At 48.1% G+C, this 25922-nt stretch overlaps 2 protein-coding genes across 9 annotated transcripts in view; one reads left to right on the top strand and one right to left on the bottom strand.

Moving 5' to 3' along the window:
* The first annotated feature begins 6143 nt into the window (after positions 1-6143).
* Positions 6144-10005, top strand: PGLYRP1 (peptidoglycan recognition protein 1). The gene is made up of 3 exons (XM_058529632.1): positions 6144-6424; positions 9060-9181; positions 9755-10005. Exons 1-3 carry the CDS (start codon positions 6144-6146, stop codon positions 9931-9933), a joined length of 582 nt encoding a protein of 193 aa, XP_058385615.1. The 3' UTR covers positions 9934-10005.
* An 89-nt stretch (positions 10006-10094) lies between these two features.
* CCDC61 (coiled-coil domain containing 61) overlaps positions 10095-25922 on the bottom strand; it is a 30467-nt gene continuing 14639 nt past the window's right edge. For 4 of the 8 annotated variants that reach the window (XM_058529627.1, XM_058529628.1, XM_058529624.1 and 1 more), the window contains 9 exons: positions 13655-13865; positions 13482-13564; positions 12584-12753; positions 12400-12475; positions 11924-12066; positions 11764-11842; positions 11538-11592; positions 10961-11039; positions 10628-10822 (listed from right to left, as the gene is read on the bottom strand). In XM_058529627.1, coding sequence (XP_058385610.1) covers positions 10725-10822; positions 10961-11039; positions 11538-11592; positions 11764-11842; positions 11924-12066; positions 12400-12475; positions 12584-12753; positions 13482-13564; positions 13655-13865 — 994 coding nt within the window. In that variant the 3' untranslated portion in view covers positions 10628-10724. Of the gene's footprint in view, positions 10823-10960; positions 11040-11537; positions 11593-11763; positions 11843-11923; positions 12180-12399; positions 12476-12583; positions 12754-13481; positions 13565-13654; positions 13866-25922 lie in introns of those variants that run through there. The other 4 variants (XM_058529625.1, XM_058529629.1, XM_058529626.1 and 1 more) reach the window with 4 other exon arrangements.

Below are 25922 nucleotides of genomic sequence, written 5' to 3'. Positions count from 1 at the left end.
AGCCCTAGTCTCCTTCCAGAACCCTCAGGGGCCTGGTCCATGAGTCAGTGATGCAAGGAGTCAGGCGTGCACCTCTAAACCGGAGGGGCACCCTGTCTCCAAGGCTGTAGGTAAAGCTGGGCCAAGCAAGTGGGGTGCACAGGAGGCCCCATGGTGGGATGGGGGAAGGGGACTTACAAAAGCAGAGAGGTGGGCTGCGAGTTGGGAGCCTAGGCCCTGCTCTCCGGAAGCCTCCATGTTCCTAGGCAGAATTCCAAGGTGTCCAAGAATTCTAAATTCCAATGGGGTCTTCCATCCTCGGGTTCCTCTGAGGAACTTAAAAGCATGTTGGCTGCAGGATAGGGGGTGGGAGCACCTTGTGAACGGAGGTTGCCTGAGTTAACCCAGGTGAGGGAGGAGACCCCTATAGGACGTCCTGGAGGGGGATGGGGGAGGAGCAGTGGGAGAGCAGTCCCCTCCCCCAATAAAGAGGAAGGAAAATGAGTGTTTATCACGTGAGTTTCCCAAATCACTGAAAGAGGGACGGATTCAACAAATGTGGGAGAAAGCTTCACTCTCTCCTCCTCACACCCCAACTGCCCAGGGTGTACCATGGTCTCTGCAGAAAAAGAAACCCACTTGAAACGGCACAGTCCACAGTCACTTGATGTAGACTGTTTCTTTGCACACATCTTTCTATTTTGTCTTTTGAAGGAGTTCTTGTGAAGAGGGTAAATCTTATCTTGTTTAGCAGCTTTAACCTTGATGTATAAGTTTTAAATATTTAGCAATAGTGTATGTAGGCCTCCATCTGTACTCTTGTCCAGGAAGATGCAAATGAGGGGCAGCCCTCCTGCCTACAACAGCCCTATGAGGGAGGGACAGTCCTTAAGTCCATGTCACAGATGGAGAAACTGAGGGTGGCTCAATATGTGATATTCAGATGTATTTATCGCCAACTATGTGCTATACAGGTGATATAATGGTGAACAAGAGGGAAAAAATGATAGCCCTTTCTTTATCTTAAAACGAGGCAATTATACATCCTGGATTATTGGGGACAGTTCCATCTATGCGTATTGACCCAGCATAATTATCAATAGGTCCCTCTGTCACTCTCAAGTATTGTGATTTGGACAATAAATTATACAATGACCCTACTTATAGACCTTAATGTATAGTAGGAGAGACAGAAATTAATCAAAGAATTACACAGGTAAGTTCACAACCACAGTTGTGATAAATACGGAGAAGGAGAGGACATGGTGTGGGGAAAGCAAATAGTGGGATGTGTCCTAGTCTGAGATATCAGAATGAGATGTCACTCTGAGAAGGTGACACTAAAGGAATAGTGACAATTAGGATGGGGTCAGTAGGGAGGATGAGCATTCCAGGTTTGGGAACGTCAAGGAAAAACATCAAGACTCTGCATTGTGTTTTAAACTGGTCCTTGCTATGATCACCATTATTTTGACTTCTATGATTGTTGATACAACAAAGAAAACAAGTGTTTTTTGCTAATTGCAGGAGAATCTGAGGACTTTTTATACTGGCTGAATTAATTTTAACAAGACCAAATAAAGGAAGTTGGTGAGTTAAATCATTAAAAATTCAACTTGCTAAAACATACAGGGAGCAAATCTAACTTCCTCCTGTCCAAAAAGGACATAAGTAATACAGTCTCAGGATTAAAGGCAATACAACAATTACAGATTGCAGTTGCAGGAAGTGTTCACAAGGGCCTGTCTCCACATTAACCTGACAAGATAAAGAATTAATAAAATTCTAACAAGAGAAGACTTCACCCCACCTGGCTATTGATTATATTCTTAGTATCATTGAGGAATCCGATGTGTAAATATTCCTGTCTTTTTACAAAAGGCTAGCTGAGTGTTTTGTAATCTTCCAGTGAAGGTATGAAGTTGCTGAATTTCTGAAAGTTCCTCTATTTAAAACCTATACATAGTATGTCCAAAGTCCCCTGGGGTCAGGGAAGTCAGATCATCTTCAAGGGCAGCAAGAGGGGCGGGGTGGCTGGGGACTCAGGAAGAGGGTCTCAGGAGTGAGCGAGGGGAGGCTGGGGTGGAGGGAGCCCGTGCTGGCGGCCACGGGGAGGAGCTTGGACTCATCCTAAGAGTCATGAGGAGCCACAGAAAAATGTGACTCACATTTGAGGGTGACATTCAGGAAAGACCTGATCAGATCTGAGCTTTGGACTCACGGGTACCAGGGTGCGTGGTGAAAGGTCACTGAGGAGGTGGGAGCAACATCCAGGTGCGAGGAGAAGGTGACTGGTCCAGAGTGCAGAGAGCAGAAATAGAGAGGAGTGGTCTCAGTCATAAGATGTTTAGGAGGGAACAGCAACATGACTTGGGGGCGGGTTGGACGTTCATTCATTCATTCAGTAAAGATTGAGCACCTGCTATGAGCTGGGCATGGTTTGCATGCCATTTTGGGGAGAGAGTGGGGTGCACCAAGGATGATGCTCAGATGTCTGGCTTCTGTAACTGGAAGATGATCATATCGTTCCCTGACACGGGTCCTGGAAGGGGGTGGATTTTGGAGGAGCAAAGCATGAGCCATTTGGAAATCTTGCATTTGAGGGGCTTGTGGGACATCCACTTGGAGATTTCAGGTTGACAGGTGGATACACAGATCCAGAATTCAGCCGAGAACTCCAGGCTGGACAGAAAAATCTGGAAATCACTCGCATTTTGGTGGTGGCTGAAGCCATGTTTTGAATAAGATCACCTGGCAGAAAAAGGGGAGCGTAATGGTCAAAGAGGGAAGAATGATCTGAAAGGGAGCACAAAGACCAGCCAGAGAAGCAGAAGGAAAATCAAGACAGTCTTATGAAACAAAACCTAAAGGAAGTGAGCATTTCAAGAAGAAGGAAGTGGTCAACTACGTCAAATGCTGCCCAATTGCCCAAGGTCATCCAGCTAATAAGTGGCAGGGCTGCAGTTTAACACCAGGTCTAACTATTTAACAAATGGTGCTGGGACAAATGGTGAGCATTTGGAAATAAATTTAGACCCCTACCTCACACCATAGCTATCATAAATTCTAGTACAGGTAAAGGACTGAAAGTAAAACACAAGATAACATTTTTTAATAGAAAATGTTTTATAATCTTGTTGTGGAAAGACTTCTTAAGGCAAGACAGGAAACACAGAAACTATAAAATAAAAAACAATACATTTTTTTGATTGACTAGAGGAAAACATTTGCAGCCCATTTGACAGACACAGCGTTAATATCCACATATACAACAACCCAACAGGAAAATGATTAAGAGAGATGAACAGACTGCTCACAGAAGAAGGGCGCAAACAGCCATAAATATGTAAAAAGACAATCACCGGTCTGATGCTCAAGGAAATACAAATATAACAATAATGAGAGGCCATTCCTTGGATTGGTAAAGCATTTAAAAACTGATCGTATTAAGGGGGAAAAGAAATACTAAAACTTTTTTGGAATAGTATTTGGCAATATCTACTACAATTTTATATGTAGCTCTATTTCCTGATCTGGGTGCTAGATACACACTGTATTCATGGTGTGAAAATTAATAGAGCTCTCCACTCTATTCTATTAATTCTACATGTTGTATTTTTTGAATTCTAGTAACTCTATCAAAGTGCATTTGTACGTCTTTCTATATGTATGTTATTCTTTCATGCCTTTAAAAGGAACTGAGAGACACAAAATGTACATACCCAACAACTCAACAATCCCAGTTATGGGATTCTTTTTGTCATTTTCAAATTGATAACAAGAAGACAAACAACCCATTTTTTTTTTTCAATGGGCAACGGAGATGAACAGGCAGTTGACAGAAAACAAATCCAAGTGACAAATCCAAATGGGCAGCAAACACAGAAAAATACTCAATATCCTGAGTGGTCATAAAAATGCCAATTAAAGTTACAAAGAGGGGCCGGCCCCATGGCTTGGCGGTTAAGTGCGTGCACTCCGCTACTGGCGGCTGGGGTTCGGAACCCGGGTGCGCACCCACGCACCACTTGTCCAGCCATGCAGAGGCGGCGTCCCACATATAGCAACTAGAAGGATGTGCAACTATGACATACAACTATCTACTGGGGCTTTGGGGAGAAAAACAGAAAAAAAAAAAGGAGGAGGATTGGCAATAGATGTTAGCTCAGAGCCAGTCTTCCTCAGCACAAAGTGGAGGGTTGGCTTGGATGTTAGCTCAGGGCTGATCTTCCTCACACACACAAAAAAAAAGTTACAGAGAGATATCTCTTTATACCCATCCATTTAAGAAGTGAGAACACCCACTTCTGGGGTGAGTGAAGCTCCAAAACATTACTGGTGGAAGTGTGAATGGTTAACAGCCTTTTGGAGAAAACTATCTGGTGATGTTTATTAATTACGTATGTGTTTTGACCTAGAGAGTCTATATTTATAATTTATAAACACTCCAGTGTGTCAGGCTGTATGTTTGATAATATTTTGTGCAGCACTGGGGGAAAGAAATGGAAACCTTCAGAAAAGAAAAGATTATGTCAAAATGGTAAGCCTATATTATGAACTAATATGCAACTATTATGAACAATAAATTAGAATTAGATGTATTGACCTGGAGAGATGCATATGAAATATTAGGTGCCAAAAGGCAAATTGATGTGTATGGTTTGGATTTTTTTTTTTTTTAAATACGGCTTTATATATTTTTGTAGGAAGCAGAATATGGTTTAGAACTTCATCTCTGGAGCCAGGAAGCCTGTCGCTAAACCCTGACATCACCACCTTCTACCTGAATGTGGTAACACCTCTGGGCCTCAGTTTCCTCTACTATGAAAGGAGGTTAATACCATCCACCTCACAAACCCGTTGGGAGCAGGTGACGAGATAATTCACGGAAAGGGCTTAGAGCTGCCTGGTGCGCTATTCGACGACGTCATGAGTGTAAGCATGGTCTACCTGAGCATGGGGAATATGGTGGGAGAAACACCCAACACTGGTCTCACTGGGGACCTCGGGTGGGCGGAGCTGGAGGGCCACAGGTGATTGACATTCCTATCTGTTCAACTACTTACAGCTGGCATGTGTTTCGTCTGTAATTTTTAAAATCCACTAAAGTAGAAGGAAAGGAGGAAAAACAACCCAGGCAGTCGGCCCTGAACTCACCAGGCGCTCTGGAAGGGAGTGGGAATGGGGGCCTGGGCAGGGCAGAGGCCCCAGGAAAGCCTTCCTCCCCAACAGTGGATCCCCAGCCACCGGGTGGCCTTGGGCAAATGGCTGCTCCTCTCTGGAGGTCAGGTTCCCTCCCGTGCACAGTGGAGCTGCCAGTGGCCCCTCGTAAGCACGTGACTTACTACCAAGGGCAGATGTGAGCTCCAGTACCAGTGGTGCTTGTGGGGCAGTAGAGGCAGACATCTAAGTGCTCCACCCTTGTCAACCCATTTAATCCCACATCCACCCTAGGAGTTAGGGACTGTACATTATCCCCTTATTTTGCAGTGGAGAAAACAGGCACAGAAAGGTTAGGGCGCCTGCCTGAGCTCAACACGAGAGTGTGGCCAGAATTCAATCCCAGGCAGCCTGGCTCTGAATCGGGGCTCTGGACCACCAGACTCTACTATCTCCTGTGTCTCAGCAACATGACTCCCCTCTCCAGGCCTCACTCTCCTCCACTGTGAAATGGGCCTCCCAGTACTCCCCTCTTCAGTTTGCTGAAAGGGTTAAGGACATCGCGTGTGGACCTGGGAGCAGTGTTTAAAAACGAGACTCTTGTCACCTCAATCTCTGCAGGAGGAGGGAGATGAGGCCCCGGGTGTTTCTCTGGTGTTAAGTTCCTGTTGAATTGCCCAACGCTGCACTGAGAGACAAAGCGGGGCAGGGATCCGGGCCCTGGGTCTTCCAGGAACCACAGGGTGAAGCGCCCAGGGGCCTGTGTGCATCCCCCACCCCCTTGGCTTTGTCAGGGCTCCCCCCACCCACCTCACCCAGCTCAACCACACCGCATCCTGTTGCGGCCCTGCCAGGGAAGGAAGCAGAGTCTTGGGTCCCATATAACCCGCCCGGGAAGTCCCGCTGGGCTGTGAAGCAAGGCCTTCCTGACTTCTCTATCCCAGCATATAAAGGTGGCCCAGCCAGCCACAAACTCCTAGACATCCCTGTGCACCCCGCCCACCATGTCCTGCTGCTGCTCACTGCTTGCCTGGGCCCTCCTCACCCTCCTCGGGCCCGGAGCAGCTCGAGAAAACCCGAACTGCTGTGGCCCCATCGTGCCCCGGAGAGAGTGGGGGGCCCTGGCGTCCGAGTGCCACCAGAGCCTAAAGTCGCCCATGCGCTACGTGGTGGTGTCACACACGGTGGGAAACCCCTGCGACACCCCGGCCTCCTGCCTGAAGCAGGTCCAGAACGTGCAGAGCTACCACATGCGGAACCTGGGCTGGTGCGACGTGGGCTACAAGTGAGTGCGGAGGGGGCACAGGTGGAGCCGGGGCTGGAGGAGGGAAAGGTGCGCAGGCCTGGGGGGCAGTGGGACCCGGTTCTGAGCCGCCTGGCTGACACCCTGGGCAGCTTGGTATCTCCAAGGTCACCACGGAGGGCTGGGCGTGTGCAGGCAGCACAAAGATGTCAGGACGAGGGGAAAGGGCTGACATCCAAGCTCTGCACCCCAGGGGGAAGGGACAGACTTTGCCAACACGCACCACGGTGTCCTCAACCCTGGGGTCCCCTCAGAAAGTCTGTGCTTTGTTAGAAGGCAGACACAGGCTGGTGAAGCACAGGGCGGGGCTCCTGTCCCAGCTCTGCTCACGGTGGCCGAGACCCGGGGCAGGTCACTCACCCTCTCAGCTTCAGTCTCTTCTTCCTCCTCTGCACAGTCAACGGGATTGTGCCCACTTGGTCACTAACCAGCCAATACAGGCCAGGCTCTTAGGACACTGCCTGGCACGTAGTCAGAGCCCCACAATGCACGGACTATGGCCATTAGGCACCTGCTCTGTGTCAGGCTGTGTGCCGGATGCTGGGATGGGGACACAGCCTTGAACTGAGGGAATGTAGCCCAGGAGGATTTAAAGACCAGCAGGGAGAAACAAGCAAAGTCACCCAGATGAGTTCACACGGTGACAGAAGTCACAATAAAAAGGAAGAGTGGCTGAGATGGCTCTGGGACGGGGGAGCTGAGGGAAGAGTGAGTGAGCTGGGGGAAGAGAGGGGTAAAGGCTCCAAGGCCGAGTGAGCACATCACCCTGAAGGACAGAGGTCGGGGTGGCTGGAGGTGGCTGGGAGGAACGAGGAAATGAGAAGGAGGGGACGGAGGGCACAGGGCCTGTGGGCCCCGGCGAGGACGGTGGCTCCGCTCTGAGGAGGACAGGGGCCACGGGAGGGACGGGAGCCTGCTTAGTGTAAGGAGCTCCCTCTGGCTGCTGTGGGGAGGACAGACTCTAGAGGGCGAGGGCAGAAACAGGGACGGGGACACTCAGACCTGCCTCTGCGGCCCACACCCACCCGCGCCCTGCCCAGGGTAACAGGCTGGGCTCCAGCACACGGGTTTCCACAGCGAGAGCGCGTTTCAACCCCACAGGTTCTCAGAGCTCAGGAAGCACTAGCATCACCTTCCTGGAGATGCAGGTCCCCAGGTCCCTCCCTTAGAGACTGCTTCAGTGGGGCTGGGTGAGGCCGGGGAATCTGAGGACCTCACTGAGAGAAATCTAGAAGCCTCCAAGGGTATCCCCAGCTCTTCAGGCTCAAGATCTTACAATTCAAAGGCTCCAACTTCAAGATTTTGTTTCCAAGAGGCAGGCACTTCATCTAGGTGTTTCCATGAAGTCAGAAGACCAGAGCCTGGTCCGCAGCCTCTGGCCTGAATCCTCTTACAGAAGCAGAGAAGTCGGCTTCTCAGATTTTAGGATTCAGAGTGTGCTTCAAACGTTCTGAATCCCCCTTCCTTGTCACGTCGCCTTCTCTCTCTGAGCCTCAGTTTCTTCCCCGGTACAATGGGCTCCTGACTGTACCCCCCTGGTGGTGGCTGAGGTTTCAGTCAGATGCCTCCGTGTGACAAATGCACAGGGGGCACCACTTGCCTTCCAGGGGCCGGGGCTGCGGCCGGGCCATAACCACCCAGTCCTGGGGCCGGCATCGCTATGGTATTTCTAGTCTCTTCAGAGCCAGATTCTGCAAGTCTGGCTTCCTAAGTGGCAGATTCAGGACCTAAGATTGGAAAGTTCCAACATTGTGTGCATCCTTGGTGAGCTGTGAGCCAGAGGGCTGAGGAGGCAGACACTGCAGCTCCAGAAGCTGATCCCCTGGTTAACTCAATGTGCCAAGTCAGACTCGCTCAATAAGACATTTTGGATGAGGGAGTGTGAAGGATCTGCTGCCAGGATTGGAAACCTCAGAGGCAGATGCTGGGGCTCCAGGGTCTGGTCTGGTTGTGGCGCCAGCCCTTGAGTCCCCATCCTGTCACTCAGGGTACCCAGCACAGAGCAGGGAGCAGGAAGCAGGCTGGAGCGAGGGCAGAGGAGCTTCTTGGTGGAGAGTCTGAGAGGCAGCGGTCTCTGGGGCATGACCTTGGGCGAATCACCTCTCTTTCTTAGTCTCTGTTTCCTCAGCTTAAAGCAGAGATGATAACAGTGCTCCCTCAGAGGACTGCATGCGAGGACTCATCAAATCAAGAGTGGGACAAATCCTCCAGGGAGGCAGGACAGAGCAAGGAATGAGACCCCCACATGGGTGGGGGTCACGGGTACCTGAATGAAAATCCTGGCTCTGCCTCTGACCCACTGCGTGACCCTGGGCAGGTGTCTGCTCCTCTCTGATTATCTACAGAATGGAGGCAGTAGTGACTCACAGGGTTGCTGTGAGGATGGAAAATTGATGCATGCAGTGCTGTGCTTAGCACATGGCAGGGGCCACTGTCATTGTTATCGTGTTATTATTGTTATTATTGTATTATGTGTTATTATATACTGTGGAAGATCGAGAAAGAAGAGGGAGGGTGTGGGGGGATTGTGTGTGATTGGCAGGAAGAGGGGCAGGGTGAGTGGAGGGCGAGGGAGCCTCCCCCAGGAAGCCCTCCCTCACTCACCCACCCCCTACAGCTTCCTGATAGGAGAAGATGGGCTTGTGTATGAGGGCCGGGGCTGGAACAGACAGGGCGCCCACGCAGGTTCTGCCTGGAACCCCAAGTCTATCGGCATCAGCTTCATGGGTAACTACATGGGTAAGTGAGTGTCCAGCCATCGGGACAGGGGCGACATGGGGCCTGGGGCATGGGAGGGGCTGGTATGTGGTGGTTCAGAGGCTCTGCCACCTACAAGCTCTGTGACCTCAGGCAAGTGACCTGCTTTTCGGAGCCTCATTTCCTCCTTTGGACAGTGACCATTTTCAACCACACGGTTCTGGTGAGGACTAGGTCATCTATATAAGGTTCTTAGGCGAGTCCATAGCACCTACAAAGTGCTGGATAAATGGCAGCTATGGCCATGGGTAGGAACCGGAGGTCTGGGTGCAGAGGCGGGAATCAGCGAGAATCTCGCCAGCTGACATTGGCTGAGGCCTTCCTCTGTGCAGAAAGTAACTCATTTTATCATCCCACAGCCCAGTGGGCAGGTGCCATGAGTCTCTCCTTTCACAGTGAGGAAACTAAGGCACAGAGAAGTGGAGTCACTGCCAGGGAGTGGCAGAGCCGGTTCAGGGCTCCAGCAGGCCAGCTGGGAGGGCACTGTGGGAAGCCCCCACATGACCTCTGCCCTCCAGGGCACCCCAGCCTCACTCCTGCCTCTGCCTCCCCCAGAGCGGGCGCCCCCACTACGAGCCCTCAGGGCAGCCCAGAGTCTGCTGGCCTGTGGCGTCGCCCAGGGAGCCCTGATGACCAACTACGAGGTCAAAGGACACCGGGATGTGCAGGACACGCTCTCTCCAGGCGACCAGCTCTATGAAATCATCCAGACTTGGCCACACTACAAGGACTGAGGCACTGCATATCTCCCCCACCCAGTCAGAAACCCCACTGCCCCCCCTGCAATAAAGGTGCACTCACTGTGACCCTGTGTCCTGCCACCTGCCTCCCCTCCCTCTCTGCCTCCCACAATACCACAACAGTTCCCCCCACCTCGAGGGCGCTCAGAACCCAGAGGCCCCGACCCTGAACCAAGACCCTTGAGAACTCAGCTCAGAAGCAACATCACAGCTCAAAACCCAGAAGTCTCAGGTCAGCGCCCAGGAATCAGCACCAAGTCAATCCAGATGTCACCCACAGCAGCTCGGGGGTCCTCCCAGGCAGTGAATCATGCTGCCAAACACCTCCTCTCTACAACGCAGCCTAAGACTTCTGTGCAGCATCTCTGCTTGGACTTCTCTGGGGATGGGCTGCTCACTATCACCCCTCCCGACCACTACTCTCATTGTTTTAGAAAGGGCGGGAGTTTTCCCTGAGCCTGAACCCCAGTCTGACTCCCAGCCAGAGATGCCAAGAAACACACACAAGACCCAATTACACCCCGACTTATTCCTCGCATCTCCCACTCTGCCCCCACCCTTCAGTCATAAGCTGAGGGATCCCAAGGGCCAACATGTTTATTTACAAATCGCACTCAGCCTCCCACCCAGCATGCAATGCATGGGAGAGAGGGTGGGGCCAGGGCCTCACACACCTGAGACCAGGAGGGGCGGGGCCGGGGCGGGGCTGGAAGGGCGCACTGGCCCCGACCTCCACGCAGAATCCCGGGGGACGGGGGACGGAGGGGCGGTCTCCCTCTCCGGGGTCACGACCGCGTGTCCAGGCGGTTCATGTACTCCTGCAGGGCCTTGAGGCGGGCGTCTATTTCCGCCATGTCGGCCGCCTGGTGGTCGGAGCTGTACTCTGTGGGAGCAGGGTGGGTGTGGGGGGCTGGGAGGGGCCTGGAGCTGCAGGGAGCTCCGGGACCCAACCAGCTGCGCTGGGTGCCATCCCAGCCAGCTCTGGGGCAGGTGAGGGGGAGATGAGGAGTCCCAGGCTCACCTTTGATGGGGACCCAGCCCCCCGAACTGGCCAGGCGTCTCTGATGGCGGCCGCGTTCCACAGGGGTGGACTTCTGCTGCTGGGGGAGGCAGGAAGGGGGTCAGGAACCCTCCCTCTATTCCTGCCCCCTAAATCTTACCGGAAATTCTGAACCTAAGGACTCCAGAAAAAATAAAGGCTGACACCTAAGGGGCACTTATTCTATGCAAAATATCCTCCTTGCACCTCCACCGGACCCCTCTGAGGTGACTACTATAACCATCTCCACTTAACTGATAAAGAAACCGAGGTCCAGAGAGGCTAAGTAGCCACCTTGAGTCACAGGTGACAGGAAGGGGAGCCAGGTTTTAAGACCTGGCAATTTGAGGACGGAGCAGGTGCTCTGCCCAGAGTCCTCTGGCCCTGCCACCATCATACCCCCTCCCCTCCAAGGATCTCAAAACACTCTGAGGCCAGAGGCATTTCAGAGCCGCCTCTGTACCTGACCCCCAGAATGGACCCATGGGAGAGAGGGACAGCAACCTCTGGTGGTTTCACGCTGCCCCACCTCCTCCAAGGCCTGAGGAAGGACACTCACCCTGTTGGACCCGCTCCACGTGGGGGGGCTGGGAGGCTTCCCGCGGCGACCAGCGCTGGGGGAGGGAGGAATCAAGGCCCAATGGGGGTCTTGGGCACTTCCCATCTCGCCCTCCTCCGTGGTTTCAAGCCTCCAGCCTCCAGAACCCACTTTCCCTGCAGAAGACTGTTAACAGTCTCCCCAGACACCCGTTTGGAGGCGGTCCATCCCCGAGGCCAAGTTTTACCCTCTCGGGAGGGATTCCGAGAAATCTTCCAACTCGCTGCAGGAGCTGGCAGACGAGCAGCGGCTGCGGAAACTGTCCACTAGGGGCAGAGAGACAGGGTGAGCCTCCCGGCCTCGCCGGCCCGCCCACCCGCCCGCCCCCCGCGCTCCAGCCCAGCTACCCGAGGAGCTGCGGTTCCGGCAGCGGTTGGCCGCGTCCCCTCGGCCGGTCACGGCAGCGGGGGGCCGGGTCTGGCGAGACCAGGAGATGGATGGACCATCCCCGCTTCCTCCGCTGCCCAGCCGGTTCCGCTGCTGCTGCTGCCTGGGGAGCGGGAGGGAGACGCCCGCCTGTGCGCCCAACTAATGTGGGGAAGGGCGATGCTGCGCCCCTGGGGGTCCCAGCCAGGGCCGGTGACCCGCCTGAGGTCACACGGCCTAAGTAGGGAAAAGCATGCGGAGTCACAGACCAAGCTGGGGGGGTGTCAGGAGAGGCGAAGGTCAGGTGAGAAGCGGGAGCAGGCAGCGGGAAGGGGAGAGATGGAGCAGGTGACAGGCGATGGACACAGGTGGGAAACGGGGATAAACCAGCGCACAGGTCAGGCGGCCAGGTGAAGGGGCGGGGATGTGGGCAGGACAAGGGGAAGTGGGCGCTCACTTCATCTTGATCTCTCTCTGCTTCTTCTCCTTCGCTTTCACAAAGGCTGTGGGGTCGAAACGGGGCACGCGACCACCTAGGGCGGGGCGGGGATGGAGAGAGATGGAGGCGGGGTCACAGGATCACGCCCCCACAGTCCTAGTCCGCTCCACCTTCTCCCACGGGTAGGGGGGTCGGCACACACCTGTGGGCGAGGGCGAGGGGCGGGCAGCGCGGCCTCGACCCCGGCCTCCGCGGCCGCTGTCCCGGGAGGAGGAGCGGGCGGCGCCGCGGCCACGCGACGTGGAGCGCTCCCGGGACGACGAGGCCCGATCCTCCCGCGCCGCGGGCGGCACCACCGGCGGAGTCCGTCTCCTGGAGCCCAGGACCCACTGTCGGTTTGCCGCCGGCCAGGACGGCTCCTATCCCAAGCCTCTTCCCGGATCCAACCATCCCCGAACCTTCAGGTCCATCCCCCATCAACTCCTAGACATTCACGCCCTGGCACTCGACCCTCACAGATACCTTCTCCCAGGCTCCGCCCCTCTCGGAGCCTCACAGAGCCCCCAAAAGAACCCGTCAGTCACCTCCCTACATCCCAACACACCCCCTTCCCCGGACCCTTCTTCCTGAGGTCTCCGCCAGCTCCCTGGAAACCCTTCTCAAGTTTCCGCCACCCACCCCAATACGTGCCAAGGGACATCAACCAGATTCCAAGCTTCTGGACCACGCCCTCTGGCTCAATTAGACCCCCCCAGGCCCCGCCCTTTCCCGGTCCCTGCCTCCAGGCCCAGCCTCCCGTTGCCGCCTCAAGCCCCGCCCATCTCCCCACAGACCCCGCCCAAGGACTCCAACTGCGTATCCCAGTCCTTCCCTATGTCCCAGGCAGCCCTTTAGGCCCCTCCTACACTCCCATCCCCGCCCACTCTCAGGCCACCCGCCCTCTCCCTCTACCTGGTGATCACGTTCCGAACTCGGGCCCCACCCACTCGCCTCCAGGCCCCGCCCCGCCACTCCAGACTCTGCCCCGTCCATCGGTCTCTAGCCCACTTGCAGGGCGGTCTGCAGCTCCGAGGCCCCGCCCACCCGGCCGCGCCCCTCACCCCCTCTTGTACACCGCCAGCTCGCCGTTCAGCGTCTTCAGCCGGGCGCGCAGGCTCCGCTCCGACGCCTTCGCCTCCTCCAGCTGCCGGGAGGGGACAGGGGCGCAGAGGTCCAGACTGAAGCCGAGGTCCCCGCCCCGCCGCCCGCCCCGCAGTCCGGCCCAGCCCCTCACCTCCTTGGCCAGGCGGCGGCAATCCTGGCTGCGGCGGCCGGCCCCGCGGTGCCCGAGGCCGCGCTCCTGCCGCAGCTCCAGCTCCAGGCCGCGCACGAGCCCGCGCAGCGTCTCGGCCTCCTGGCGCGCCGCCCGCCCGGCCAGCGCCTCCTCACGAGATCGGCCCAGCTGGGCCTCCAGCTCGCGCTTCTCCGATGCCAAGCGCGACACCCTGGGGGGAGGGGGAGAGGAAAGAGAGCCAGAGCTGGCGAGGGGTGGGAGGTCCCCATCATCCTCACTCCTCCACGGGTGTGGGCACGCGCCATTTCACCTCCCCCATGAAGGGGGAAGGCGGCCCCACCACTCCCGGCTGCCCCCATGGTCACATCATCTCCCCTCCTCCACCTCCCCAACATGAGGAGCGACACGGCCACATCACCTCCATCCATCCCACGGGGAGGACACAGCCGTGGGAGTTCTAATTCCAAAATACATCATCCATCTGTCCTCTATACCCTGAAAGCCTAGCCCTGAGGTCCTGGCCCCAGCCTCCCACCCTGGCCTCCCAGCCAGTTCTCATCGCCTCCCATTCACCAGAGGACTCTTTCTAAAATGCAAATCCGATCAGGTCACTACAATGCTCAAAACTCTTCTTTGAGAAAAAGATGTACACACAAGGCTATTCGTTGCAGTACTATCTGTAATAGTAAAAGCGTAGAAATAACCAAAATGGATATCAACAGAGAACTAGTTGAATTTCTAAACTGTCAAAAGGAAAGAAGATCTCCACTTCCTGTCACCAAGTGATAGCCAGAATATAAGTTTAAGAACAGTGCAGAACAATGTTTGGTATGTCTCTTTATGTAAAAGAAAAGAGGGGGATTAAAAATTATACGTTCATATTTTTAAAAATATATAAGTATAAATCAAAAACTTTAAAAAGTAGGTTACCTATGGCAAAAGAAGGAACACAGGTGGCAACAAGGATATAAGTTGGACCCCTCTGAATGTACCCTCTTTTTAAGTTTTGACTTTGGAACTATGAAAATATTTTACATAAATAAATTTTAACAAAAGCAATCCCTAAAAATTTTAAAAGTAACTGGTTCAAACACATCTAAGCATATGTCAAAGTCAGTGGCATACTGGAGGAGCATTATATCAGGTGACAAAAAAGACTACTTTAGCAAGTAGGATAGAGCCTAAGGACAAAAAAGAATTGCAAAGAAATCTTAAACTTCATTCAGTACTCTTATTATTAGCAGTTATATTGGTATTATTAGGAGAAAGCAAATAATAATTATGTTACTATTACTAGAAACTAAGATTTTCAGCATGAGAGAAAGACATACAAATCAAAAAGGTAGATAAGCACAGACATCATTTTTCTCTTTCTGAAAATGTATCTACTTCCTGGCTCTTTCCAGGAAAAAGATGTAAAAGCAATGTCAACCCAACAGCAATGAGCACCACTAATGACCCAACTGTGGTCTCTAAATACAATTTCCCACTAAAAGAAACCAGAGCTCCTTGGAAAAATTATTTATACCAGTTCTGAGGCTAGAAAGGCACAAGAAAGTCTGAGACATCTTGACATGCCAGAAAACAAGGAAGCCATCAAAGATTACTGGGGTCATTTCAAAAGGACCAACATGTAGGAACCAACACGAAGGTGTTCCTACTGGCGAAAGATAAGATAATACGAGCATCAAAAAGAATACCTGCAATGAATAATGGACTAAAACACACCTGTGTAGGTTGAATAAGAGCCTCCCAAAATACATCCATGTCCTAATCCCTAGAACTTGTGAATGCTACCTTACACAGCAAAAAAAAAGACTTTATAGATTTGATTAAGTTATGGACCTTGAGATGAGGGCATTATTCTGGATAGAATGAGCCCTAAATATAGTCACAAGTGTCCTTATAAAAGAGAGGCTGAGAAAGATTAGACACAGAAGAGGAGATGGCAATGTGACCCAGAGGCAGAGATTACAGTGATGTGGTCACAAGCCAAAGAATGATGGCAGCCACCAGAAGCTGAAAGAGGCAAGAAATGGATTCTCCCCTAGAGCCTCTGTGGGGAACACTGCCCAGAGACACCTTGATCTCAGCCTAGAGGAAGTGATTTCAGACTTCTGGCCTCCAGAACCATAGGAGAATAAATTTCTGTTGTTTTAAGCTACCAAGTTTGTGGTAATTTGTCACAGCAGCTATAGGAAACCAACATAACATCAATTAAGCGTAAACTCATGAGTTAATAATAATACTAAAAACAAAACAAAACTCATTGATCTCCATGGAGGATATGAGGGAACGAACTCATTATTCTGACAAAAGTTAAAGAAAGGGAAAAAAATCAAGCATCAATCATGCCTTTCCCATAGGAAAGGTACCTCAAGGAAACTAAACAGTTGATGAGAGAATGCTTTATTTTATTGAAGAATTCCAGCTAACAAAAGCAAAAAGAATTCTAAAATTAAATCATTACACTTTACCAACCCCTAATGAAAAACCTATCTAGCCACTGACCATCAATAGCTGCTAAAACTATATGTTAACTCAGTTGTTTTCACCTTGCCTGAAAATTAAAATCAATTAGGAATCTGAAAAACATAGAGATGCCTAGATTTTTGGCAAAACATTGAATTTACACTTTGCCATCAAGAACAAGCCAAGGATGCTACCTATCACTACTACTTCTCAATATTGTACTGGAGGTCCCAGCCAGTGCAATAAGGCAAGACAAAGAAATGAAAGATAAGGATTGAGAAGGAATTAACAAAACAGTCATTTGCAGATGAAATGATTATAAACACTGAGAACCATAAAGAATCTACAGATAAATTATTAGAAATAGTAAGAAAGACTAGAGAGAAGTCAAGATGGTGGCGTAAGCAGACTCGGAACTCACCTCCTCCAGTGGACACAGCCAATTCACAACTACTCGTGGAAAAATTACCCCTGAGACAGAACTGAAAACTGGATAAGAGGAACTCCTGCAACAACGGACAATCCTAACTGAGGTGGAAGAGGCAGAAACTCCCTTCTGGAGAGGAAAAACGCCGCCTTCACAAGCCGACAGCTTCACGGCCGCCGGGAGCAGCGCACAGGTACGCAGCCTTCCTGGAGGCGCGGGGCCCTGAGCCGGGAGCGCCCCCGCTTTGGGCATTTTGTGGACCCAGCACAATCGAGACCAGCGGCATAATATCTGACTTTGCCTGCTACTAAAACACTGGGGAGCACCCCCAGAAAACCCGGTTCACAAAGAAACTAAAAGCGGCTCTTAAAGGGCCCGCACGCAGACTCACCCGTTTCAGAAAGCATCCTAAAATCACCAGAAAGAAAGGTGCACAGTGCTGGGGTGAAAAGAGACTCACCTAATAGGCCCTGAGTGCATCTCAGTGAGAGGTGAGACCTCTCCAGGGACTGGGACATTGGCGGCGGCCATTGTTGTGGCCTGGTGTGGGCGTGCTGACACAGACGCCATTGGAGTTCTCCCTGAGGCCTGCTAGCCCAGGGTCTGCCCCACCCACTAGAGCACCGATTTAACCCAGCTCAGCCAGGGCGGGCAGCCCACCTAGAGACTGGCCCCACCCAACAACAAGCCCTCAGGCAACTTGTGGGCCTGCATAGATTGGTGACTGGATTCTCTGCAGCCTGGCAACTGAGCCAGCTTCAGTGGGGCAGGGCATGCACAAGGAGCGGGTGGAGAGTGTGGGGCAGTGGCAGAGTATGTGGGGCTCCCACCGTGGAGAGACTGGGTCCGCTTGGGGAGGTCAGGGCACACACACGGGGCAGGACTATGTTGACTGTGTGTGGACCTGTGGGCGGCAGGGCTTATCAGCTGCAGAAGACTTGTGCTTCTCAAAGACCCACATAGGGGGTTTGCCCCACCTTCCAAAGCCTGAAACAATTGGGTGCTCCTGTGCCTGAGGCCAGCCCCACCCAGCTGCAATCCTCAGAGAGCTGACAAGAGACCTAATAGGCTAGAGGCTTACAGCAATTGTAAGGCCCTGAGCCTAACAACCTGCCACGCTGGGGGCCTACTCACTTAAAAGAAATACTGCAACACAAATGTGGTATTAGAACTTGCAGCCAACTGTGCTGGGGCTCCCCACACCTGATAAAGAGACTGAAGGGCCCACAACAACTACAAGCAGCTGAGCATTACAACAGCTGGCCAGGAGTATAACTCGGCCTCCCTGGGTGCCTACAGGGAGAGCAAACAGGCCACAACAGAAGGACACACGAGCCCACATAGGGGTCACCCCTGGAACATTGAGAACTGAGGGAAGCACACTGGAAGCCTCCTAAGGCATCACTTACATAAGGTCACCTATCCAAGAGCAGGAGACGTAGCTGACCTACCTAATACGTAGACACAAGCACAGGGAAAGAGGCAAAATGAGGAGGCAAAAGAATACATTCCAAGTAAGGGAACAGGACAAAATCCCAGAAAAGGAACTAAGTGAAACAGAAATGAGCAACCTACCCGACAGAGAGTTCAAACAAAGAGTGTTAAGGATGCTCACTGATCTGGGGAGAAGAATAGATGACCTCAGTGAGAATGTCAACAAAGAAATGGAAGATATAAAAAAGAACCAATCAGAAATGAAGAATACAATACTGGAAATGAAAAATTCACTAGAGGGACTCAAAAGCAGAGTAGAGGATACAGAAGAACGGATCTGTGAGCTGGACAAAAGACTAGAAGAAATTACCCAAGCTGAACAGGTAAAAGAGAAAAGAATTAAAAAGACTGAGGACAGTCTAAGGGACCTCTGGGACAACATCAAGCGCAGTAACATCCGTGTTATAGGTGTCCCGGAAGGAGTAGAGCGAGACAAGGGGGCAGAGAATCTATTTCAAGAAGTAATAGATGAAAACCTCCCTAACCTAAGGAAGGAAACAGACATCCAGGTATAGGAAGCACAGAGAGCCCCAAACAAGATAAACCCAAAGAGGCCCACACCAAGACACATCACAATCAAAATGTCCAGAATTAAAGATAAAGAGAGAATCCTAAAAGCCGCAAGAGAATGTCAAGTTATATACAAAGGAAACACCATAAGGCTATCAGCTGACTTCTCAGCAGAAACCTTACAGGCTAGAAGAGAATGGCACGATATATTTAAAGTGCTAAAAGGAAAAAACTTACAGCCAAGAATACTCTACCCAGCAAGGTTATCATTCAAAATGGAAGGAGAGATCAAAAATTTCCCAGACAAGCAAAAATTAAAGGAGTTTGTCACCAAGAAACCAGTGCTACAAGAAATGTTAAAGGGACTGATTTAAGGGGAAAAGAGAAGACCACAAACAGGAAAAATTATCTATTTCCATGATAAGAACGTAATGGATACAAATGCACAAAAAAGAGGTTAGATATGATGTCAAAAACATAAAAGGAGGGAGGAGGGGAGTTAAAGAGTACAGCTTTCAGACAGAGGCCAAACTAAAGTGACCATCAATTCTGTATAGAAGGAGAAAGGAACAGAGAAGGACTACTAAAACACTGAGAAAAAAAAAAAAAGTTAAAAAATGGCAGTAAGTATATACTTATCAATAGCTACTTTAAACGTCAATGGACTAAAGGCTCCAATTAAAAGGCATAGGATGGCAGACTGGATAAAAAAACAAGACCCATATATATGCTGCATACAAGACACACACTTCAGACCTAAAGACACTCACAAACTGAAAGTGAAGGGATGGAAAAAGATACTCCACGCAAATGGCAATGAAAAGAAAGCTGGGGTAGCAGTACTCATATCACACAAAATAGACTTTAAAACAAAAACTGTAAAAAGAGACAAAGAAGGGCATTACATAATGATCAAGGGAACAATCCAACAAGAGGATATAACACTTGTAAATATCTACGCACCCAATGTAGGTGCACCTAAATATATAAAGCAATTATTAACAGACATAAAAACAGAAATAGACAGTAACACAATAATAGTAGGGGACTTTAACACTCCACTTACACCAATGGATAGATCATCCAAACAGAAGATTAATAAGGAAACATTGGCCTTAAATGACAGACTAGAACAGATGGACCTAGTAGATATATACAGAGCATTCCATCCAAAAACCGAAGAACACACGTTCTTTTCAAATGCACATGGAACATTCTCCAGGATTGATCACATATTAGGCCACAAAACAAGTCTCCATAAATTTAAGAAGATTGAAATAATACCAAGCATCTTTTCTGACCACAACGGTATGAAACTAGAAATCAACTATAGGAAGAAAATCAGAAAAGCCACAAATACGTGGATATTAAACAAAATGCTACTGAACAACGACTGGGTTAACGAAGAAATCAAAGAAGAAATCAAAAAATACCTGGAGACAAATGAAAATGAAAATACGACATGACAGAATTTATGCGATACAGCAAAAGCGGTTCTAAGAGGGAAGTTTATAGCAATACAAGCCTATCTCAACAAACAAGAAAAATCTCAAATAAACAATCTAACAATGCACCTAAAGGAACTGGAAAAAGAAGAACAAACAAAGCCCCGAATCAGTAGAAGAAGGGAAATAATAAAAATCAGAGCATAAATAAATGAAATAGAGACCAAAAAAACAAGAGAAAAAATTAACAAAACCAAGAGCTGGTTCTTTGAAAAGATCAACAAAATTGACAAACCTTTAGCTAGACTCACCAAGAAAAAAAGAGAGAAGGCACAAATAAGTAAAATCAGAAATGAAAGAGGAGAGGTTACAACAGACACCTCAGAAATACAAAAGATTATAAGAGAATACTATGAAAAGCTATATGCCAACCAATTCGACAATCTGGAAGAAATGGATAAATTCTTAGAATCATACAACCTTCCAAAACTGGATCAAGAAGAAGTAGAGAATTTGAATAGACCAATCACCAGTAAGGAGATCGAAACAGTAATCACAAACCTCCCCAAAAATAAAAGTCCAGGACCAGACGGCTTCCCTGGTGAATTCTACCAAACATTCAAAGAAGACTTAATACCTATCCTTCTCAAACTCTTCCAAAAAATTGAGGAGGGGGGGAAGCTCCCTAACTCATTCTATGAAGCTGACATTACCCTGATATCAAAACCAGACAAGGACAACACAAAAAAAAAAAAATTACAGGCCAATATCACTGATGAACATCGATGTAAAAATCCTCAACAAAATACTAGAAAATCGCATACAACAATACGTTAAAAAGATTATACACCACGATCAAGTGGGATTTATTCCAGGTATGCAGGGATGGTTTAACATTTGCAAATCAATCAACGTAATACACCACATTAATAAAATGAAGACTAAAAATCAAATGATCATCTCAATAGATGCAGAGAAAGCATTTGACAAGATACAGCATCCATTTATGATAAAAACTCTGAATAAAATGAGTATAGAAGGAAAGTACCTCAACATAATAAAGACCATATATGACAAACCCACAGGTAATATCATCCTCCTCAATGGTGAAAAACTGAAAGCTATCCCTCTAAGAACAGGAACCAGACAAGGATGCCCACTCTCACCACTCCTATTTAACATAGTACTGGAAGTCCTAGCCAGAGCAATCAGGCAAGAGAAAGAAATAAAAGGGATCCAAATTGGAAAGGAAGAAGTGAAACTGTCACTATTTGCAGATGACATGATTTTATATATAGAAAACCCTAAAGAATCCACCAGAAAACTTTTAGAAGTAATAAACAAATATGGTAAAGTTGCAGGATACAAAATCAACATACAAAAATCAGTTGCATTTCTGTACACTAACAACGAAGTAGCAGAAAGAGAAATTAAGAATACAATCCCATTTACAATTGCAACAAAAAGAATAAAATACCTAGGAATAAACTTAACCAAAGACGTGAAAGATCTGTACACCGAAAACTATAAAATATTTCTGAAAGAAATTGAAGAAGACACAAAGAAATGGAAAGATATTCCGTGCTCTTGGATTGGAAGAATTAACATAGTTAAGATGTCCATACTTCCTAAAGCCATCTATAGATTCAATGCAATTCCTATCAAAGTTCCAACAACATTTTTCACAGAAATAGAATAAAGAATCCTAAAATTTGTATGGAACAACAAAAGACTCCGAATAGCTGAAGGAATCCTGAGAAAAAGGAACAAAGCTGGAGGTATCACACTCCCTGATTTCAAAATAGACTACAAAGCTATAGTAACCAAAACAGCATGGTACTACCACAAAAAGAGACACATAGATCAACGGAATAGAATCGAAAGCCCAGAAATAAACGCACACATCTATGGACAGCTAATCTTTGACAAAGGAGCCAAGAACATACAATGGGGAAAAGAAAGTCTCTTCAACAAATGGTGTTGGGAAAACTGGATAGCCACATGCAAAAAAATGAAAGTAGACCCTTACCTTACACCATACACAAAAATTAACTCCAAATGGATTAAAGACTTGAATGTAAGACCTGAAACTGTGAAACTTCTAGAAGAAAACACAGGCAGTACGCTCTTCGACACTGGTCTTAGCAACATCTTTTCAAACACCACGTCTGACCGGGCAAGAGAAACAAGAGAAAAAATAAACAAATGGGACTACATCAAACTAAAAAGGTTCGGCACAGCAAAGGAAACCATCAACAAAACGAAAAGACAACCTAACAATTGGGAGAAGATATTTGCCAACTATACATCTGATAAGGGCTTAATCTCCAGAATATATAAAGAACTCATGCATCTCAACAACAAAAAAACTAACAACCCAATTAAAAAATGGGCAAAAGACCTGAACAGACATTTCTCCAAAGAAGATACACAGATGGCCAACAGACACATGAAAAGATGTTCAAAATCACTGTCAGGGAAATGCAAATCAAAACTACAATGAGATATCACCTCACGCCCGTCAGAATGGCTATAATTAACAAGACAGGAACCAACATGTGTTGGAGAGGATGTGGAGAGAAGGGAACTCTCATACACTGCTGGTGGGAGTGCAAACTGGTGCAGCCACTATGGAAAACAGTATGGAGATGCCTCAAAAAATCAAGGATAGAACTACCATATGATCCAGCTATCCCACTGCTGGGTATTTATCCAAAGAACTTGAAAACACCAATGTGTAAAGGTACATGCACCCCTGTGTTCATTGCAGCGTTATTCACAATAGCCAAGACTTGGAAGCAACCTAAGTGCCCATCAAGGGACGAATGGATAAAGAAGATGTGGTATATATACACAATGGAATACTACTCAGCCATAAGAAACGATGAAATCCAGCCATTTGTGACAACATGGATGGACATTGAGGGTATAATACAAAGTGAAATAAGTCAGAGGGAGAAGGTCAAATACCGTATGATTTCCTTCATTAAGGAGTAGATAATAACAACAACAAACAAACACATAGGGACAGAGATTGGATTGGTGGTTACCAGAGGGGATGGGGGGAGGGAGGAGGGCGAAAGGGATAATTCGGCACATGTGTGTGGTGATGGGTTGTAATTAGTATTTGGGTGGTGAACATGATGTAATCTATGCAGAAATAGAAGTATAATGATGTACACCTGAAATTTTTACAGTGTTATAAACCAATGTTACTGCAATAAACAAAAAATTTAAAAAAACATAGTAAGAAAGCTGACTGAAGTTACTAGACACAAAATCAATATATAAATATCGATTATTCATACATCAACATGATTTATATTTAAAGTAAAGAAGCCATTAACAAAAGCATCCAAAGGTGGAAAAACTCTAACCAAAAGTGTGATGGAACAACATTATTGAGACATTAAATAAGACCTAAATAAACGTATAGAGGTATGATCTGTTTATAGATTGGAATACTCACTATTTATAAAGACGTCAGCTCTCCCTAAATTGTTCTATAGAGTCAATGGGATACCAATAAAAATTCCAGCAAGTTTTTATGTGTTTATATCGAAAATCCTCTTGATTCTAAAATTTACATGGAAATGCAAATTACCAAGAATAACCACAAAAATCCTTGAAAAGAAAAAACAAAAGTGTGAGGATCTGCTCTGCCCAGTATCAGACAAATTATAAAGCTACAGTGGGCCGGCCCCCTGGCTTAGCGGTTAAGTGCGCGCGCTCCGCTGCTGGCGGCCGGGGTGTGGATCCTGGGCGCGCACCGATGCACCACTTCTCTAGCCATGCTGAGGCCGCGTCCCACATACAGCAACTAGAAGGATGTGCAACTACGACATACAACTATCTACTGGGGCTTTGGGGAGAAAAAAGGAGGAGGATTGGGAATAGATGTTAGCTCAGAGCCGGTCTTCCTCAGCAAAAAGAGGAGGATTAGCATGGATGTTAGCTCAGGGCTGATCTTCCTCACAAAAAAAAAAAAAAAGCTACAGTAATTATAACAGTGCGGTGTTGGCACAAGGATTAAACAAATAAACCATGGACTACAGAGCACAGAACCTCATCTATATATAAACACGATTTGTGATAAAAGTGCCAATAGGGAAAGCACACTCTTTTCAATAAACAGCATTACGAGGATGGACTAGTCACATGAAAAAAATATTAAAGGATGTCTATCTCACCAAAAATCAGTTCCAGGGGGACTGTAGATATAGTGAGAAGCAAGACACAAAGAATTGTAGAGGATGATATAGGAGAATGTCTTCAAGACACTGGAAGAAAAGGATTTCTATGACAAGACATAAAAATTACTCACTGTAAAGAAAAAATTTATAAATTAGTCTACATAAAAATTAAGAACCTCTGTTTATCAAAAGACAGTATTAAGAGAGCGAAAAGGCCTGATATAAAGGGGGAAGAGGTTTCTGAAACACAAAATCAACAAAGGGCTCAGACTATATGCAGAACTCCTGGAAATCAATAAGAAAAAGATGGACCAGAAGAAAAATAGACAAGATAGGAGAACAGGCAATCACAAAAGAAGAAATTCAACCTCATTGGTAATTAGGGAAATGCAAATTACAACTACCAAGAGATGCCACAAAATGTTACCAGCACTTTGACAAACAGTCTGGGTTTGGCATTATCCAGGAGCTTAAAGACACATACGCCCTTTGAGGAGCAACTCCACTCCTGAGGGGGTCTACCCCACAGAGACACATGATCATTTACACTAAGATACATGCTCAAAGCACTTTGTGTGTGTGTATGTGGGTGTCATAACCCAAAACTGGAAATACCAATTTCCATAGGACGTTTATATAAATTGTGGCAGATTCCTTCAATGAGTTAATATTCAGCAATGAAAATGAGTGAACAACAGCTACATGACACAGCATACATGAATCTTAAATATATGCTAGGCAAAATTAATCCAGACACAAAAAAGTACATACAGTATCATTTTATTTATCTAAAGTACAGAAAGAGAAAATTAAATTATATTGTTTAAGGACGCATAGTTCAGTGGCAAAACCAGGAACAAAGCAAGTGAGTGAGAGCCAGAGCATTTGGGACAGTGGTGACCCGGGCATGGGGCAGGGGGAGGTGTCTTTCCCGGGAAAAGGAGGCTTTGGGGAAACAGTCGCTTCCAATTTCTTAACCTGGGTAGTTAGATGGATGCTGGCTTTATCACAACTTGTTAAACTGTAAATCCACATTTTATACTCTTTATTTTATGTGTATGGCATTTCACAATAAGAAACCTAAGTATTGAGAAATACGACTGATAAAGTTATAAAGTTCCCATCAGCCCAGCTGCCGTTCACTGTCACCCCCAGAGATTGTGATGTAAGTGGTCTGTCTCGGGGGCAGCCTGGACACGGGGATTTTTCAAAGCTGCCCGGGGTGAGTCTAATATGCGGCCAGGATGAATCGCTGCTGGGCTGATGGGAACTTTATAAGACAGGGATCCAGCTGTCAACATCCAAACTCATCAGTCCCAACACCAGGTGACAGTAGGCAAGTACACGGCACCACCGAGGAAGGTGTCTTGCCAAAAACCTGACTCTGATTAGCCTATAGGTCTAACAACCATGGAAATGAAATCAACAAAACCCAGACTGTGGGAAACTCTACAGGATAAATAACCTGGCTCCACAAATAAGTAGCATGAAAAAAGGGGCCGGGGGACTGTAAAAAATCAGAAGAGATTTAAGAAACACATAGTCAAATTGCGACATGTGGCGGTATTTGGATACTAATTCACACAAGCCAATTACAAAAAGACATTTGTGAGATAATCAGAGAAGTGTCAACACGTACACACTGGGTATCAGATGACATTAAGAAATTTTTGTTAATTTTGTTGGATGGGATAACAGTGTTTTTTTTTTTAATGTCCTTATATGCT

This window comes from Diceros bicornis, chromosome 34, assembly GCF_020826845.1.
Source record: "Diceros bicornis minor isolate mBicDic1 chromosome 34, mDicBic1.mat.cur, whole genome shotgun sequence".
Classification (NCBI taxonomy): Eukaryota; Metazoa; Chordata; class Mammalia; order Perissodactyla; family Rhinocerotidae; genus Diceros; species Diceros bicornis.
This window is presented reverse-complemented; position numbering and strand designations above follow the sequence as displayed.